The sequence below is a fragment of the Durio zibethinus genome, chromosome 26 (genome assembly GCF_047325235.1).
Source record: "Durio zibethinus cultivar Kanyao isolate XHJ-2024 chromosome 26, ASM4732523v1, whole genome shotgun sequence".
NCBI classification, from domain to species: domain Eukaryota; kingdom Viridiplantae; phylum Streptophyta; class Magnoliopsida; order Malvales; family Malvaceae; genus Durio; species Durio zibethinus.
Window position 1 is genome coordinate 10,949,560 of NC_143187.1, and position 20,707 is coordinate 10,970,266.

Below are 20,707 nucleotides of genomic sequence, written 5' to 3' on the forward strand. Positions count from 1 at the left end.
TATTAAATAATCTTTAATCAATGCTTACAAGCAGAAGTTAATCGAATTTCTTTTAAAAAGTTAAAAGAGCACTATATTTATATATCAATTGACTATTGGTAGACTTCGAGGGGGGAGGAAGTCTAAAAGAAAGTATACGACTTGTTTTTCAGGATTGAACTTGTTTCATTTTAACTTCCACTCAATTCAGTTGGTTGGTCATTATTACTTGTGCAACATGTTGCTTGGCAACACGTGTACTGTGAAATTAAGAACGTTGAATTTACTCTCACATCAGATTTAGAAGATTCAAAAATCATAATTACTCAACTACTACGAAATTAATGCTTCTGAGCTGAGAAATTGAGGTCAATATTTTTCACAATCAAATCATTTTCATCACCTTAAGATTCCGAGCTTGTCAAAGGCACGTGGTAGGACGAATCACCTAATCAAACAACATTTCTGATTCGTTGTTTTCTCACCTTAATGTTTTCTCTGGTCAAAAACTTAAAACTGAAAACGTTGACATATGAGACACTGTGGTACGACCAAAAGAATAACTTTTCAAGCTCTTCGCTTGGTTTCTGCAGGTTTTACAGTCTAACTTGTCCTCCAAATTCCTGAGACAACAACAAGGCCACCATTTGAATCTTCTTTTCCCAATTCTATACATATTTTAATATCTACTTCCACCAAGAAGAATCTGTCTACCATCTCATTAATCTCTGCGTTTCTCAGAGACTATGATATGGAAACTAATAACAAAAACCCAGTTGCTGTTTTTCTTCCTTCATTAATTTGTCTTCTTTATTCTTTAGCTCAGTTTTGCCATGCGGTTGACATAATCAGACGAGGCCAAACGGTTAGGGATGGCGGCAACACATTGATATCTGGGGATGAGAAGTTTGAATTAGGATTCTTCAGTCCTGAAAACTCCACAGTTAGATTTGTAGGGATATGGTATAAGATTGACGTGAAAGCAGTTGTATGGGTTGCAAATAAAGATAGTCCAATATCTGGCAGAAGTGGAATTTTGAGGATTGGAGTTGATGGTAACTTGGTTGTTCTGGATGGAAATAACAGCTTAGTTTGGTCATCTAATGTTTCAGGTTTATCAAACAACACTGCAGCAATTCTCTTGGATACAGGAAATTTTGTTCTATCAAGCAATGATAGTATTGGTGATATCGATAGTGCCCATTGGCAGAGCTTCGATCATCCAACTGATACATTTCTGCCCGGAATGAGAGTTCCAGTGAATTCTGCAAAAGGAGAGTACCATGCTTTAAGAGCATGGAACTCAGCCAGTGATCCTTCGCCAGGAAACTACACCGTGGGTGTTGATCCTCATGGAGGACCACAGATAGTAATATGGGATCATATGAGAAGGCGGTGGAGAAGTGGGCAGTGGAATTCTGTGATTTTTACCGGTATCCCCAATATGAGTAACATTGCTAGTTTCTTATATGGCTTCAAGCTTTCTCAGCCTGATGAAAATACGACCCGGTATTTTACTTATAATCCATCAAATCCTTCTGATTTGTTGAGATTTCGGATAGGCTGGGATGGGAGGGAACAGCAGTTGAGGTGGGATGATGGTGGGAAGGAGTGGACAAATTTGCAAACACATCCTGACCCTGACAATAAATGTGAGTTTTATAATCATTGTGGGAATTATGCGACCTGTGACAACGTTACTTCTGTAAGGTGCAATTGTTTAGAAGGGTTTAGACCAAAGTTTCCAGATGACTGGAGAAGAGGGAATTGGTCAAGTGGGTGTCAACGGAGGATCCAACTGCAGTGCCAGAGGACTAATGGAACTGCAGCGGAAAATGGTAAACCAGATGGCTTTAAGGAATTGAAGTGCATGAAGTTACCCGATTTATCAAACTTGTGGTTGTCAGCGAGGAACTTAGAGGCTTGTAGAAGAAGCTGCTTGGTAAATTGTTCATGTAATGCGTATGCATTTATTTCTGGCATTGGGTGCATGATATGGACAGGAGACTTGGTTGATATTCAGCATTTGGAACAAGGTGGAAGTTTACGGTTCTTCTACCGCGTCCATCATTCTGAATTAGGTAATCTACAATTTCTTTTTTTGTTGTTATGGTTCATTAGAAGTTTTTCACTATCTCATTTTTGTTAGGGTAGTCCTAAATTTTGTGAATTTTTACCCTTCAGTTGGATTGATTCCCAAACTTTGCCCTTTCTTGCCAAATTTCTTCAGATTGCAGTTTCTAGATCAGGTAGGCGTTATGATTCTTGAAATATAGGTGCTTTTTAGGCATTTGGTGAATTATATCATGTTCGCTAGCTAAATGGCTGAGATCATTAGCTCATTTTCTGCTGTGTTTGGCTGCATAAATCTGAACCAAAGTTGAATCGTATACAAGAATTTGATATTTCCAATTGGATCTTTAAACAACGGAACGTACATAGGACATCTTGTACAACTTTTTGCACACATTAACACCTTTCTTTTTCACTTCAAACGTAGATGGCGGGAGGAGGATATCCAACCTTGTGATAAGTATAATTTCTCTGGTGGGAGCATGCTTATTGGTGGCATCTCTATGGCTACTATGGAGAAACAAGAAGAAACTAAAAGGTGAGATTTTTCCCCCTCAAACAAGAAAAAAGAGATGAGGTATGATTTCCTTTGAAGGCAACGTAGAGAAAACCGTCTAGTCTACTACTTGGTATTAATTTTTCAGCTCTTTCTTTCAGGTTTGCCTGCAGTTTCATCAATGCCATGTTGCAAGGATGATGATGTAGCAGTTTTTGATGCGTCTAAGTCCAAGAGCAAAGAATTTTCAGCAGATCTTTCAGGACCATCTGGCATTCTTATGGATGGGAATCAAGTTAACGGGCCAGAATTACCAATCTTTAATTTTAGTTGTGTGGCAGCTGCAACAAACAACTTTTGTGAAGGAAACAGGATTGGGCAGGGGGGTTTTGGTGCTGTATACAAGGTGACTTTGTGTAGTTACACATTTTTAATGAGTGTAATATTTCAAATTAAAGGCAATAACAGTTACTGTTTATTCTTATCACCAGGGAGAGCTTCCTGGAGGTCAAGAAATAGCTGTAAAGAGGCTTTCAGGACAATCTGCCCAAGGCTTAGAGGAGTTCAAAAATGAGATTATCCTGATTGCTAAACTGCAGCATAGGAATCTTGTTAGACTTTTGGGCTGCTCCATTCAAGGGGAAGAAAAAATGCTGATTTACGAATACATGCCGAATAAAAGTTTGGACAACTTTCTCTTTGGTATATTCCTTGTTATCCTTATTTTTGAGGTGTTCGGATATCCTGTAGAAAACTTGGATTTACTAGTTTTTTTAGCTGTTTTTTTGCACTGTCAGTTGTTTCCTGATAAACTTTATGGCAGATGAAGCCAAGCAAGCACAGCTGGACTGGAGAACCCGCCTCAGCATTATTGAAGGCATTGCAAGAGGACTCCTTTATCTCCATCGAGATTCAAGGCTTAGAATAATTCATAGAGACTTAAAGGCCAGCAACATTTTGTTGGATGCAGAAATGAATCCAAGGATTTCAGACTTTGGCATGGCCAGAATATTTGGGGGTAACCAAAATGAAGCAAATACAGTTCGAGTAGTTGGCACATAGTAAGCTCTACACAATTAGATGTTAACAGAAAGCTCAACTTTCAGACAATCTCAATAGCTTGACAGATATAATCCTTGCTTTCATTTCTTAAAATGCAGTGGATATATGTCTCCAGAATACGCAATGGAAGGCCTATTTTCAGTGAAGTCCGATGTGTATAGCTTTGGGGTATTATTGTTAGAAATCATCAGTGGCCGGAGAAATATTAGCTTTCGTTCATCTAAGCACACAAGTCTTATAACATATGTAAGTACAAATGCACCATATGCAGCCAAGCTAACTGTTGAAACAAGAACTTGAAAAACTTTTTCTTATCAGCTATTGAAGCTGAAATGCTAAATGGATTTTATTCAACTGGTTTCAGGCATGGCGTGTTTGGAATGAAGATAAAGCAATGGATCTCATCGATCCTTCCATTCAGGATTCATGCTCTCCAAATGAAGTGTTGAAATGCATACATATAGGCATGCTGTGTGTGCAAGATTCTGCAATGCATAGACCAACAATGGCAGCCGTTGTGTTAATGCTCGAGAGTGAAACTCCAACACGCCCAATGCCAAGACCACCCGATTATACTTCCATGAGTAGTTCCATAGATGCAGAATATATTTTGGATGGTCAAGAAATTGTATCTTCAAATGATGTTACTGTGACAATGGTAGTTGGAAGATAGATTGATACTCGTTTACTTCCCTTCCATTGTTTTCATACGTAGACGAAAACATATTTCTTTTAAACACCATTCAAAGATGTTCCATAACCTGTTGTTTTCTGCTTCTCCTCTTTAAGTATTAGACCTGTTCCATTACCTTCTATGGGCATCAAAATGAGGAGAATCCTGCTCAGCATCAGGGGTACACGGCAATAAGCATAGATGTGTGCAAGAAGCAGGGGATATGCCTTACTCTGTTACTAAATTGTATATGGAGTCAAAATTCAATGTGATAGAATAGAATCCATAAGATAAATTTTGCAAATGTAAGGAGCACAGAACTCTTCATTGAGAATGCCACATGGTTGTTTCATAGTTCTCCTTTCTTCTTTTTATTTTTTTTTAAAAATATTTGAGAAAAAGAGATGGGTAATTGTTCTTTTATTCAACTGAACTGAGGACGAGAGAGAAGTTGGTGTAAGGTTTGGACAGTAAATCTATATTTATAAAATTATCCCCGTAGCTTTTTTAACATTAATTTGGGCACAAATATGGTTGATGATTGCAATTCTATGTTTTTTTTTTTTTTTAATTCTTTTTATTAAAAAAACATAATGTTTTTGTTTTTTAAAACGTAGTGAATCATTTAGCCCATATTTTGCTGAGTTTGATTTGCCACATGGTAGTCTCCCAATATAAATGTTTTCATACAAACCACATTATACTGTGGGTAATGTAATGATTGATATAATTTAAAAAATATATATTTTTAATACTTAAAAGTGTAGCATTAGGATACCACGTTTATTATTTCAAAAACATCTTTGATGATTTTACAAGATCACGTCTTTTTGTTTTGACACGTAATTGATGATGAATAAAAAATGCTCTACATAAGAATTCTTTTTACTCTATTTCCTATGTTGGAAATGTCGTGTTCAAAGAATAAATATCACGTTTCTTGAATCTTTTATGAATGTGTGGAGCACAGGACTTTTCATTGGGAGTGCAACGTAGCTGTTTCATGATTTTCATTTCTTTTTTGCTTTTCATTTTTTTTTTTATTTTCTAAAGTGCCACATGGCTTTTCATGGTTCTCCTTTCCTTTTTGCTTTTTTTTTTTATTTTCTAAAAATATTTGAGAAAAAGAGATAGGTAGTTGTTCCTTGATTTAATTTAAGTGAGGATGAGAAAGGGGTTGGTGGCAGGTTTAGGTGTTAAATCTATATTGATAAAGTTATCCTTGTAATCTTTTGAACACTAATTTGAGCACAAACATAGTGGATGATTGTAATTATATGTTCTTTTAATTTTTTATTACAAAATAATGTTTTTGTTTTCTAAAATATAGTGGATCATTTGACTTATATTGCTGAGTTTGATTTGTCACATGGTAGTATTCCAATATAGATGTTTTCATAGCAACTATGTTTATACTATGGGTAACATAGTGATTGATATAATTTTAAAAAAATAAATACTTTTGATACTTAAAAGTGTAGTGTTTCGATTCAAAAACGACATTTATTAATTCAAAAATGTTTTTGGTGATTTTATAAGATCACGTCTTTTTGTTTCAAATTATGGTTGATGATGAATAAAAAAGTTTCTATATAAGAATTCTTTTTACTTTGTTTCCTATGTTAGAAACATGGTGTTCAAAGAATAAATGCCATATTTCTTGAATCTTTTATGAATGTATGGAACACAAGACTCTTCATTAGAAATGCCACATAGCTATTTTGTGGCTTTTCTTCCTTTTTTGCTTTTTAGTTTTTTTTTTCTAAAGTGCTACATGGCTATTTCATGGTTTTCCTTTCTTTTTTATTTTTTTTTATTTTCTAAAAATATTTGAGAAAAAAAGAAAGGTAGTTCTTCCTTGATTTAACTGAAGTAAGGATAAGAGAACGATTAATGAAAGGTTTATATAGTAAATCTATATTGATAAAATTGTCCTCGTAACCTTTGAACATTGATTTGGAAACAAACATGGTGGATGGTTGCAATTCTATATTTTTTTAATTCTTTTTTATTGAAAATGTAACATTTTTGTTTTTTAAAACATAGTGGATCATTTGACTCATGCTTTGCTGAGTTTGATTTAACATGTGGTAGTCTCCCAATATAAATGTTTTCATATCAACCACGTTTATAATGTGAGTAATATAGTAATTGATGTAATTTTTGCAAAACTATTTATGACACTTAAAAGTGTAGCTTTTGGTTACAAACACCACGTTTATTAATTTGACAACATCTTTAAAGATTTATCCAAGGCCATGTCTTTTTGTTTTGAAATGTTGTCGATAATGAATAAAAAAGCTAGATATAAGAATTGTTTTTATCCGTTTCTTATGTTAGAAACATGATGTTCAAATAATAAATACTGTGTTTCTTGAGTTAGAAATGTAGTGGTTAGAATTAAAGTATCACATTTCTTTGGTTTTGTTCCATGTCAAAACTTTTTCTATGTTTTTTTTTTCTACTTTACTTTTTGTTTTACTAGTTTTTCTTTGTTTTATTTTCTATTCTCTTTTGATTTTATTGTTTCTTGATATGACTATTATTTGATTTTGGTGCTTTGAGAATTTGCTTCTCGTTATGCTATTTTGAATGAAAATTTATTTTTTTATTGGATTTTTTATAGAATGTCTCCCTTGATTCATTATGTTTTTCTTGAATTTTTTGAGTTATTTATTCTTTATGGCTTCTGTTTTCTCCTTGGTATGTTGGGTTATTGCTTATTTCTTCATTTTCTCATGATTTTGTTATCCTTGATATTTGTACATTTTGTTTCCCATGATTCTGTTGTTGTCACTCTTTTGTTTTTTTATTTTTTTTTTGCAAAATGTTAGTGATTTAGTGAATTTTTTATTTGTGGTCACCAAGTTTCGTTATCCTTTATATATTTTGTGATTTAAAAGGATATCATGGTTAGTATGATTTTCATGCTTTTTTGCTTTTTCATGATTGTTGTAAAGTCATTTTTCCTAATAGTTCTTTTATTTTTTTTTACCATAATTCATACTATAACTGATGTCATATACCATAAGGTAATTGATACTTAGTTACCCGTTTCTTTTATTTTATGTATCTACTTCTTTGTATTGAATATTTTCATTTTCTTTGTTGTTATTGCAGGTGTATTTTCTATGTGCTATGTTTTTTTAGTGCTATGTTTATTGCATCATTGGATTTGTTATTCGGTTGGTTTATTGGGTATGTGCATTTTGTTTTCTTTCTATTTGTTCTTTAGCTTCATTAATGCATTTAGATTGATTTGAATATTTATGATTTGCTTTTGATTATTTGTTATGCAGTTACTCATAAAAATCAATGTTGAACAATTTATTTTATTTTTCAAATCTAATTTATTTGTCATGTTAGATGATTTGTTAAGCTTTTTTAATCTTTAAGGTTTTGTGTTGCTTATGTAGGTATTTATTTATAAATATTCTGAAAAAATATGATTAAATAGTTACAAAATTGAAACAATAACAATAAGATACCAATTGTTGGAATTCTTGAAACAAAAAACATATATCAAAGAATCTTAAAGTTAATTTTTTGAATGTTACTCCATAAATTGATAGATTTTTCTTTTTGCCTTTTTTGTTTCATTTTTTTAAGCGATTGTTTATCTTTGGATTTTAATTGTGTTTGCGACGATTGTTTATCTTTTAATTATGTATTAGTCGGTGGTCTTTAGTGTTGCATTTTGTTTATTGTTTGGTGTTTGCTATATTGGTTTGTTTATGTTATATATTTTAATTTAATGTTTATATATGTGTTTCCTTATTGGATTTAACTATTTTTTTATTGTTTATATGAATTGTTGTGTTCTTTTTATTTGCTTTCTTTTATTAGGGGTTTCCGTTTCCTAATTGTTTATGCATTATTATTAATCTTTTATTCTGAAAGTTTTTTTATTGATTTTATTATGATTTCTATTTTTTTATATTTATTATTTTTGTGTTCAATTTATTTTTTTCTTTTTATATATACTTGATTATCAATTTCTTTGTTATTTTTTATATGAATTATGGATGAGCATGAGATATGAAAAATTAATAGATTAAATAGATTAAATGTGCTTAGACGTTATAGAGATCATAATGGTTGAAATTTAGTTTTGCATAATTTCTTTCTTATGTTATCGACAAATATTCAATTCAATGAATTGATGAATAAATTATCACAAGTGGATTCCACTTCTGGTGATAAGTTAAATGGTTCGACTATATTTAAAAGTCGAAGAACAATGCAGCACATAAGTGTATATTCTACTATTGATGCTCAATGAGATATTTAAGCTATTTCAATTAACGAGGTTCCCCTTCGTTCTCCTTTTGTGCCTGTTGTGGTTTTTAGGTTAGATCATTACCCATCAAGTTCTACTTCAATTGCTAGTCGTTTTGATTATCAATGTGTTGATCATTTATCTATAGGATATGTTGAACAACATTCATTACTATGTGTTAATTCTTTATTTTTTTTATGTGCAATCTACTCATACAAATGCAGGTTAGTATTAATTGTTGTATATATTTTTTGTTTTTATCACTTTTAAAAGAATCTGTTCATATGTTGGTGTTAAATTTTGATTCATTGTTTGCTTTTGATGATAAAGATGAAAACTCTAATATGCATGTGTCAAGTGATTGAAGGTGACAATAATGGGTTTTTTTGCTTTCATTTTATTTCGATTATTTTGTTGGCTTTTTCGTTGATTTTAATTTTAAGATTTTTTATCTATTTTTGTATTATTATTATTATTATTATTATTATTATTATTATTATTATTATTATTATTATTATTGTTATTATTATCTATTTTTGCCTATTTTAGTTTGACGGATGTTTTATTTGTTTTATTTATTGGTTTCCTTGTTATATTTGATGTTTAGAAAAATATTTTGAGCCATTGAATCTTAGTGGTTTAAATCAAGTTCATAATCATTGTGATGCATGAATGTGGCTCAAAGAAAATGTTCTGATGATTAATAGAAAATGTGCTCCTTGGTTTAATCTCTGCTACAAGGAATGTAGTGTTAAATTACAACATTTTAATTGCACTCTTCTTTTTTTGGATTCGATGTTGGATTATGCTTAAGGTAGGGAAGTTGCTATATTTAGAGAGAATATTAAAAAGTACAATTCGATGTTTTAATTTACATTGATTGGTGGTAAGTTTGATGTAGATATCAATAGAAAACCTAGTCCATATATATTTAAAATTGGTGGACAAATGCATCATTGAATTGGTTCTCTACTGTCTTTAGTTGGTTCAACTCCAAAATTTGTGACACAATAAATGGGGTTTCAAATAGAATCTTTGTTTTAGATCCTGCTTTGATTTCAAATTTGGTTGATGTTACCATTGTTAAAGGATTGATAAATATGTTGAATCTTGCAATAAGTTGTCAAGGCTTTTAGGAGGCGCGTGATAGGTTTTTTAAATATGATTTTTTTCCTGTTAAATTGCGATTGATTAAAGGAAAAAATAATTATGATAGATAATATGTGACCATCAAGTTCCAAAATTGCTAGATTGTTCGTGAGTGGTTATGAAGCTGACATCAATGAGCGTGATATCATTGTTGATAATTTAGCTGATGGTTTAAAGCATATTAGCAAGTTGCATATTTTATTTATGGCAATACAATATCTACTTTTATTCCCATTTGGTGAAGATGTTTTCTTATTGGATCTTCCATATAAAAAACAACTGTTAAGGTTATTTCAAACTAATGATAAGAAAAAAAATCATGATGATGGAAAATTATTCCTACTTGATTCAATAGCATATGAAAACTGGAAATACCCTTTTAAGAGGTGAAAGATGATTTCAATGGATACAAGATCAGACACAATTGAGATCAAGGTTCATCAAAAGCTCATAGATGTTGTTACAAGAGGTAATGTTAATGGTCAAGCCATTGGTGAAAGACTTATTCTTCCATCAAGTTGTTTCTGGTCTTTAATTCATGTTTCAAAATTATCTAGATGCGATGTCTATATGCAAATATTATGGTCATCCTTATTTATTTATCACTTTTACATGCAATCTAAGATGACCTAAAGTCAATGAGGCTTTATCTATAATCCCTAAATAAGAGATTAAAGATAGACCAAATATTCTTACTAGGCTATTTAAGCTCAGATTGAAGTGCTTTATGGTTGATTTAATAAAAAAACAAACATTTTGGTGAAGTTGTGGTAAGTTAACATTTTAAATTATTGTTTTTATGATCTTTAACTAATGAAATTGAATAAAAATCAATTTTTTTGTCATACAATTGTTTATATCATCAATTTTTTTTTAAAAAAAAGGATTTCCTCACACTTATATTCTATTATGGTTGCATCTAAAGGATAAATGTTTGACTTCTGTTGATGTTGATAGAATAATTTCTGCTTATGTTGATAGAATAATTTCTACTGAAATTCTTAACAGACATTTAGATTAATTGCACATAAATCTAGTACCAATTTCATGATTCATGGACTCTGTGGTGTCATCGACATAAAGCTCCATACATGAAAAATAACAAGTGTTCAAATTTTTTTTTCGAAGGTGTATTAAGAGGAAACTGTTGTGCAAGAAGGATGTTTAGTTTCTAACAGAAGAAGATCACCTAAAAATAATGGTATAGTTGTTAAAAAATATAGAGTCAATTTAGATTTAAGATTTGTTATGCCTCGCAATGTTGATTTAATTGTTTGATACCAAGCTCACATCAATGTTGAAATATGTAATAAAATAAAATCCATTAAGTATTTATTTAAGTATATCAACAAAAAGACTAGATTGAACAAGTGTTGTGATCAGAAATTCTTACTGGGAATAGTGTTGATGTAAAACAGAATGTGATACAAGTTGATAAATAAAAATGCTTTTGGATTGTAAATATATATAAAGTCATGAAACATGTTCGAGGATATTTGAATTTAATGTACACCATCAAAAACCAACTATAATCAAATTGACGATCCATCTACCTTAGCAACATTATATCATTTTTGTTGAAAATTCCAATTTAGCTAATGTTATTCAATAGCCTTTAGTGGATAAAACGATGTTCATTGAATGGATGGAGGCAAACAAAAGGTATCTTGAAGTTCGAGAACTTATATACACTAATTTTCCAACAAAATGGTTTTGGTTGCAAAAGAAGAAGGTTTGGAAACATCGAGAGTAAAGGTAAGTTATTAATCGAATTAATTTTATTCATCCAGCAATTGGTGAACTCTATTTTTTTAGAATGCTTCTTAACATTGTTAAGGGTACAACAAGTTTTCAAGATTTGAGAAATGTTAATGGAGTTATACATCCATCTTTTCAAATGGCATGTCTTGTATATGGTTTATTGAGAGATGATAAAAAATGGCATGATGTTTTATAGCAAGTATCAATTTGGGCTATAGGTTATGAACTTAGACAATTATTTGTTATGTTGGTTATGTTTTGTAAAGTTTTTAGTTGTATTGTCGGATCAAACTTGTGAAGCTGTAATTGTTAATCAACATTTGAAGAATTATGTGTTAGCTTTTTTGGAAGAATTGTTCAGTAAGAATGGTTCTTCATTGGCTTAGTATAAATTGCCTTTGCTTGGAGTTTCTAAGAATTCATTGATCAATGATAGATTGTTAAAGGAAGAAATGAATTATGATTTAGTTGAGTTACAGATTGAGCATTGTAGGTCTTTAAGTAAGTTGAATGGTGACCAAAAGTTCATTTATGAGGCTATATTGAAATAAATTTTAAATGATGTAGGTTGTTGGTTTTTTGTTTATGGTCATGATGGTATAAGTAAAACATTCTTTTGGAAAATAATTATTGCAATTGTGAGATTAACAAGAAAATTTGTTTTGGCTATAGTTTTTTTAGGGATTGCATCATTGTTACTGCCTAGTAAAAGGATTGCTCATTCAAGGTTTAAAATTTCTTTGGCTGTAAATGAAATTTCAACATGTTAGATTGCATGTGGGACTAAACTTGAAAGGTTGATTGAAATTGTAGCTTTTATAGTTTGGGATGAAGCACCGATGATTCATAGGTATTGTTTTGAAGTTTTTAAGTGAAATCTTCATAATGTTATGTCTTCAAAATTAAATTGCAATATGGAATGACCTTTTGGTGGTAAAACAATTTTGCTTGGTAGAGATTTTAGGTAAATCTTATCGATTGTTCTATCAGGAACGAAATCACAAATTATTAATGCATTAATTAATCAATCACATTTATGGAAGCATTACAATATTTTTTCGTTAAATGTCAATATGATATTAAGATAAGAATCTCTTGATGATAAATCTAGATTTAAAATACAACAATTTGCTCAATGAATGCTTGATATTGGTTATAGTAAAATTGAAGATGTTTCTCATAAAGTTGATGATGAAGAGAAGTTGATAGAGATACCTAGTGATTTAATTTTGAAACTGACTAATTCATCTATTTTATCTCTCATTCAAACTATTTATCTAGATTTATAGCATAAATTCACTGATTCTTCTTATCTTAGAAAGTGTACAATTATAACTCTTTTTAATGAAACTGATAATTTAATTAATGCATAAGTGTTGATTTGATTTCTATTAATATTAGGATGTATCGTAGTTTGGATTCTATTGTTAAATAAAAGAGTCATGACAATGCTGATAATTATTGTTTATACCCTCTTGAGTTTTTAAATTCATTGTCTTTTTCTAGAATTTCAAAACATGAATTGCATTTGAAATTAGGTTGTGTTATCATGCTACTTAAAAATTTGAATCAAACCTTAAGATTATGTAATGGTACTCGACTTATTATGACACAGTTGACTGCTAATGCGATTGAAGGTAGGATTATTAGTGGTAGTCATATTAGGGATAAAGTTTTTATTCCTAAAACATGTTTCATAGTTAAAGATCGCAAATGCTATGACAATAAATAAAAATCAAGATCAAACTCTTGAATCCGTTGGTCTGTATTTGTCAAAACCTATTTTCATACATCATTAATTATATGTTATGATTTCTAAAGTCACAGATAAAGATGATTTAAGAATATTGAATAGGGATGAAAAAAATAAATTTTAGTAGTTCATATACAAAAAATTTTGACAATTTAATACCAAGTTATTATTCATTTTCTATCTCATTTATATATTTATTTATGATTCATGTCATTTTATTTATTATTGGTGTAGCTATTATGTATTAAAGTGTAAAATTTTATCACCAAGAGAAAAAATTATTGTTTTATGTAGTTTGCTTTCTTTTTTTTAGTCTAAGTTTATTATTTTTCTAAACTTTTTGTTAACATGATTTTTGGGTTTATATATAACAAGGTATACCAATTGAGAAATTGTGTTTGAGAAAAAGGTTGGTAATAATTTTTTTCCCTTATTGAATGAATCACATATAGAAAATTATGTTTTTTTTTTTTATTGTATCTTATGTTATTGTTGTTATGTTTATATCTATGTATATGTAAGGTATACACAGTGATATAAAATGTATATTCAATCTCATTAATTGCTTATATGTACAATGTATATAGATTAATAAAATATTCATGAGAACCTCCTTACATCATATAAATATTCAATTTACACTATTTGTCTATTTGATTATTTACTATCATAATGATTTTTATTAAACATTATGAACATGCAAGATCAATGAGCTATCAACTTTTGAATTAACTCAAACATCGTGAGTGCTTACAAAAAATTAGAATAAGAGTTATTAGAATTTGGGATATTTTTTTCTTTTTGGTGCCAAAAACATATATATAAGTCTTGATTTATTGATTGTGGATGAAAAGGTTTCTCCTTATATAATAAAATTACTATTTTTTTTTTATTCTCAAGTTCATGAAATATGTTGTTTTTGCTAAGATCACGTTTTCATGTCGCAAGGAAATGGTATGCAAGCTTCTACTAAAAAAAAATGATGCTAAGTTTTTTAGGCCAAAATTCAAAGAAGGTTATTTGTATGAAATGGCTAATTTCTTTGTTGGTTCAAAAAGTCATTATTCAATTGCATGGCAGCTGGATCCATCATTAATTTCATTCGTACAACAAAAGTTATTGAGCTTCCTAATCCCACATAATGCTATCCATTACATTACTTTGAATTTTGACCTTTTCACTTGCTTCGTGAACATGTTTTTACTGATGTTATTTTAACATGTTAGCTTTTTTTTTTTCATTGTTTAATGTCTTTTTTTCTTATAATTATACTTAAATTCATTAATTATTATGGTGAAAGTGGAAGATTGAATTATATTTTTGCATTTATCGTTCACTAACTAACAAACTAAATGAATGCAGGGAACACCAAATAGTATAGTTCTTTAGCTACTAAGATATATATTGATTTACCAATCACTAAAGATGAGTTGTTGAACATAGGTATGAAGATGCACCATTGGTTGTCTCATTGTTACAAGATGACAATTAAACTCGATTGGCATCTATTGGTGATATCAACGATAACAGATGACCATTGAAGAATTAATAAAAATAAATATGGTGGAATCTAAGGTTAAGTTTTAAGTTTGTTGAATTTTTTTTAAAGATATGTAATTACTTTAAGAAGAAAAACATACATGTATGTTTAATTGTTTTGATTTACTTGAAATTTTTTAGGATATTCTTTTTACATGTCAAGCTAAGATCGTTGAGATTAATGTTTCTTATGAGTGATTTTATAATTGCTACAATGAATGTCCAAAAGCCTTCAAGTTCATGAATGGCAAATTTTATTGTCTAATCCAAAATATGAAAAACAAAGTCCTAAATTTTCGTAAGTTCACTGAATGATAATTACTTTGTTTATATGCTATATTTCATATAAATATATATCTATAAATGTTAATTTTTAGATTGAATAGAATTATAACATTTTTTTTTTTTTTTGCTTTCATTGCATTAGTTACAAAATTTGTATGATAGTTAAGGACACCATTAGTAGGATTAAATTGATGGCTTTTGGTCCAATGACTGAACAATTTACTGGTAAAAGCATTTAGCAAATTACAGCTGAACAGGTTCTTAATAAAATGATTCTCCCTATATTTGTAAGTAATTTAATCAATCAAGAAAGAATTTTTAAAATCACTGGTAGAAAAAAAGCAATCGAAACTGGTGTCCTAGCATTTACTATAAATAGAAGTTTATTTATTTGTAAGGAAAGGTCACTTCTTCAAACAAGTGGAACATCGTCTTCAATGGTTATTCCTCTATATGAACAAATTGTTCAAACTCAAGGTACACTAAAGGAAAAACAAGCTGTTTCGCTAGGAATCATTAATTTTCCAATTGATTTGTTTCCAGAAGAATCACTTTTCAAACCCAGAGGTATTAGGTGTGAATTTATATTCTTTTCTTTCATTCAAAAATGAATTTTCTAATATACATTTCTATGGTGAATATTGTACATTCATATTATCGTATATAAAACATGCTTTATGACTTTGTCATTTCAAAGAATCACCTTCACAATCCTTGAATTAAGCGGTTGATTAACAATAGGTAACAACAAAAGAAATAACAACTAAAAAAATTCTTTTCAGGTTTAATTTTCTTTTATAAAGTATATTTGTTTCCAGTTGTTTTAAACTTTTTTACGAGTATGGTATATTATTTTGAAATGATATGTTATATTTTTTGTTAATAGTTTCTCCTTATGTTAAAATACAACGAGCATAAAGAAGTTGTTCAAACAACTATGGCAACTGAGGTTGAATCAGAGAGTCAAAGTGATGAACAACCTTTGAAGAAATTGAGAATGAGGTTCCATGATTTTATTTTATTTGCACTATTTATTTCAACTTATGAAAAAACAAATGTAAATTAACTATTATAACATTGTTTTTCATCTATGTTTGCAGTAGTAATGATCGTTTTTCATCCATGTTTGCAACAGTAAGGAAAAGAAAAAAGATTGATTTCCTTTTGGAATTTGACAAAATCCATCCATTGAATCCAAATGTGTGTCACGTTTTTATGAAACTTTTTGATAGCTCATTTTTTTGCCTTCGCATTATGAGGAATGCCAAACATATAATGCAGTTTGTTTGTTTGGATTATCATTACGATGTTTTCTTTTTTTTTTTCTCTATTATTAATCTTTAATAAACAAACAATGGTTAACAGAATTAAATTTGTTGGTAAGTCATATAGAAATTGATGTAACTAGAGTAGAAGATATTTGTATTTAAAATGATCAACATTTGGAGTTGTATAAAAAATAGCTTTGAAGTAGAAATATAGAATAATATTGTAAAAATATTGTCATCATGAAATGAGTTTTTCTTTCCATGTATAATTTGTCTAGATAAATGATTGATTATATATTGTGTCATAATGTCTAGATCCGGGGATCTATCGCTAGACATTGACTTTAGGGAGTCGCCACTAATCTTTTTTTATCTAGGTGCGATTGGCCACCTAAAGAATCTGTCCTTTCAGGGAACACCTAAGCTTAAGGGTCCCTAAAAGAATAGGTTCAGGTCTGCTAACCAGAACAGGGTTCGGGAGTTCGGTTACGTGTGAGGAAGGTTATAGCACCCTCACAACGCCCATCAAAAGATGGTACCAGCTTAAATTTGTGTTATCCAAAAGCCTTAAAATTTTACCAAGTAATTAATTATTGGAAATTTTCTCAATTGACTCTAATACTTTTAGCAAAAAATTGAAAAAATTCCCTCAATTCAAGAGTATGCAAGAAAAACTACTGTTTCACTTGCAGAGGCTCCGTCATCGGATTAGTTAAAGAAAAATAAAATCAAAGTCAAAATAAAAAGGAAGGAAAGAATGATTGTTCTTGTGTAGGAAAAATTGATACTTTCAACTTTTCCCCAAAAATATTTTTTTAAAAATTTATTTTTAAGGAAAATTGATACTTCCAACTTTTCCTCAAAAATATATATTTTTTGAAACTTTGATTTCCAAGAAAAATTGATACTTTCAACTTTTCCTCAAAAATCCCTTTTTTGAAAATTTATTTTTAAGGAAAATTGATACTTTCAACTTTTCCCCAAAAATATTTTTTGAAAATTTTGATTTTCAAGGAAAATTGATACTTTCAACTTTTCCTCAAAAACCTTTTTTTCAAAATTTTATTTTTAAGGAAAATTGATACTTTCAACTTTTCCCAAAAAATATTTTTTTTGAAAACTTTGATTTTCAAGGAAAATTGATACTTTCAACTTTTCCTCAAAAACCCTTTTTTGAAAATTTATTTTTAAGGAAAATTGATACTACTCAAAAATATTTTTTTTTAAATCTTTTTATCTTCAAGAGTTATTTAAAAGATGCTTGACAAATCAAAATTTCCTGTGAAATAGTTTAAACTTACTTGGTATCCAACACGAGAACAAATGAACATCTTCTTGCACCACTTTTGCTTACGAGATGGTGATTGAATTAAGTGCATCGATTCTTGGCTCTTTAAGACACCGATACATGTATGATGTTTCAACAAAGTCAACCATCTCCTTCTCAACAGCAAACCTAGTCACTTCAACCACTAGGCGAGGCGTAACATGGACAGTCTCCTGACAACCTTGATGAGTTAGTTTACAGGAGGACATCCAAAGGAACCTTATGTTATAGTAGCGATGCAAACCAGAAAACAAAGCTGCATCCCCAAATGGGCCAAGGCATCCCAACAAGAAGTGAAGTTTTGTTGCTGTATCTAAATCCCTTAACAACTGCAGCAACTACCATGGTTTTAATAACAATCACTAATATTACAGCTGCTAGCAATATATCAACGTGATTCCAAAGGAAATGCACATGAATCAACATCTCCAATACTGGCCAGGAAGAGAGCAACAAAGCAATTGCGAATTTGCTCAACTTGTTCAAGTGTATGCTGATTCAAATTAGAGGTTGATATCATCATTCCAGCAACAAATGAACCCAACTCATCACCAAACAGCAAGCAAGCAAAAATGCTATGGATGTCAACTGATAGAGCTCCTTACTCAATGATTTAGTCGTGGATAGTACTCCTTGAAGGACACCAGAACTGCCACCTAGAATTGCAGTAAAGCAAACAGCAAACCCACAGCACAATCTTCCACATAACTGCAAAAAACATATAGCGAAATTGTTATACCACACGAACACGTGAAGAGAAAATTTTGAAGAAAACCTCCAAGGACAGCAACTGCTCGAATAACACGAAGCTTTGTTGTTGAAAACTCCAAGCTTGATGCGTGAATCCTTGGCTGCATATTTTGGTGTAATTGATTGGGCTGCTGTTGCAAACCCAATTGTTGTTGCAGCTAAGTAGTCTGTAATTGCATCTGTGATATCAGTTGCTGCCTTTCGCATCATCCAATATGTGCTCCCAAGGCGTTCATGGATGCTTTACCGTAAGGATTCCAAGCTCTGAGGTGCAATTGCTCCCTCCTGTGACAAACTCGCCACTACCTCCAAAAAGGAAGCCTTAGCCATAAAATTCTGATTATTCAACAGCTTGCAGGTCCTTGGACACAGCTTCTGAAAAGCAGCCAAAGGAGGATCAGTTACACATTCCACCATCTTAGCCATACACGTTGCTCGACGTAACAAAGTGGAGCGCCTTTTCCAACGTGTTCTCCAAAACAAGTTCTACAGGTGATCTTCCATCTCCTCTTTCGAAGCAAAGCCTTCCTTCATGGACTATCACCACGGCTCCTAAGCTCGAGACCGAGATAGCTGCGATTGGGCTCAGCTTGCACCTGTGCCAACTTTTGTTGCTCAACAGACCTGCTCATGCGCTCAAGCAAAATTGGTAGCAGGATCAGGGGAATTTTTTTATCAGTTTCTGATCTCTTGATCTTTATTCCTGTTGCTGCTCTTTAGCTTCCTGTAATTTTCTGCACAAGAGTGATCAGTAATGCAAGAGAAGGAACCAAAAGATGAACCAAACACTATTCACGGTTGCGTTCCAGCAATAAATCAGATGCAGAATTTATTCAGTATCCTCGTCAACAAGATATTCAAAGGACGAAGTAAATTGCAAGTCTCCTTTGGACCCTAGGGGTTAGCCGCTAATGTTTGACCAGCAAGCATTCGTGATCTCCTTCGTTGGGTAACTTCGTTTTGGCTCGAGAGGGTGCCTCCAGCACCTCGATCTAACGGGATGCCCCCAGGATTTTGATTTTACGATAGACCATGATCCCGGACGGGATCATCATTCATTGTGGGTGTAATACCTGAGATATACCACTCACTGCTTCTGTAATATTTTACGGACTGCAGGAAGTGAAAATGGTGGAAAAGTCATGTATCACACCCCGAATACCCTCATGATCCTCTTTCCACATACCACTGTCATAAAAACCAATCCCTGACTTGATTATGCCTTCGCCTCTAAACACACGAAGCATGGGAAAGAACTTGTCTTTTTATCACCAGCTTGAAGCCGCTGAACCCGAGACTGACATCTCCAGAATTCCTTTTCCCTCTTAAGATCCTGCTTCTATGATTTCGCCTTTACATGGTCACACACGGGCTGTCTAGCTAGCTTCTCCATTTCAGCAGCTCAACCCGAGGTTCCAAGCTATGTCACATCTGCCGTTTGTTCAGAGGGCAGTCACAGGCACGTCACGATTGACAAATGCGATGTCTTGGTCTCTAAGCACTTCATGGAAGGGGAGATCGCCCACCAAAGAGAGGCCTTGAAGGCTGGTGGAGATGGGGGCTTTCCCCCCTTTTCTTTTCTCTCCTATTCGGACTCCTCCTCTTATTCAGATTACTCTTCACTCTTTTTTTTCTCCCCTTTTTTTTCCGTCTCCTATTCGGATTCTTCTTCTCTCCTATTCCGATTTCTCCTCCATCTTTTTTCTGTTTTTTTTTCCTTCTCCTATTCGGATTCTTCTTCTCTCATTTCTCCTTTTTTTTTTTCCGTCTCCTATTCGGATTCTTCTTCTCTCCTATTCCGATTTCTCCTTCTTCTTTTTTTCGTTTTATAAAACCATGCTATTTTTTATAGAATTTCAGTTCTATTCCACTTAGTCCTCCAATGCTAAAGATTAGCCACCAATCATGCTTTCTGATCATCATCCAACTTAATCTCAATCTTTCTTTCTTTCTTTTTTTTTTAAAAAATAATCAGATAATAAATAAAAAAGTGATAAATATGAAATTAAAAAAATCTAAAATAAAAATAAATAAAAATCCCTGCAACTGAGCTTGGATTAGTCTCAATTGACAAATAATCTCGGACAAAATGGGGTGTCTACATATTGATTGTATTGTCATTATAAAAGTAGAAACCTTCTCTTTGATTAAAAAAATTAAAATTACTTTTTTAAAAATAGAGATGTAGTTTTTTTAACAAAAAAGAAATATAAATACCATGTTTTATTAAGCAGAAACATAGTTTTTCTTTTAAAAAATCAATTTTAAAAACTCCATTAGTTAAAGTTGATATGTAGTTTTTAATTTTAAAAA

At 31.2% G+C, this 20,707-nt stretch overlaps 1 protein-coding gene and 1 pseudogene across 1 annotated transcript; one reads left to right on the forward strand and one right to left on the reverse strand.

The window, feature by feature from the left end:
* Nucleotides 1-526: 526 nt before the first annotated feature.
* On the forward strand, nucleotides 527-4,637 carry LOC111275125 (G-type lectin S-receptor-like serine/threonine-protein kinase B120). The gene is made up of 7 exons (XM_022860284.2): nucleotides 527-2,060; nucleotides 2,480-2,590; nucleotides 2,710-2,954; nucleotides 3,040-3,250; nucleotides 3,372-3,609; nucleotides 3,709-3,856; nucleotides 3,975-4,637. The coding sequence occupies exons 1-7, from the start codon at nucleotides 731-733 to the stop codon at nucleotides 4,281-4,283; spliced, it is 2,592 nt and encodes an 863-aa protein (XP_022716019.1). The 5' UTR covers nucleotides 527-730; the 3' UTR covers nucleotides 4,284-4,637.
* Nucleotides 4,638-17,700: 13,063 nt separating this feature from the next.
* On the reverse strand, nucleotides 17,701-18,899 carry LOC149511342 (K(+) efflux antiporter 4 pseudogene; annotated as a pseudogene).
* Nucleotides 18,900-20,707: the final 1,808 nt, after the last annotated feature.

Bases quoted from the DNA above. Each gene is read 5' to 3' on its own strand.
- LOC111275125 (XM_022860284.2), top strand. From the start codon at position 731: ATGGAAACTAATAACAAAAACCCAGTTGCTGTTTTTCTTCCTTCATTA. The intron at 2,955-3,039 runs GTGACTTTGTGT...TCTTATCACCAG, and splicing joins GTTTTGGTGCTGTATACAAG to GGAGAGCTTCCTGGAGGTCA. The intron at 3,251-3,371 runs GTATATTCCTTG...ACTTTATGGCAG, and splicing joins TTTGGACAACTTTCTCTTTG to ATGAAGCCAAGCAAGCACAG.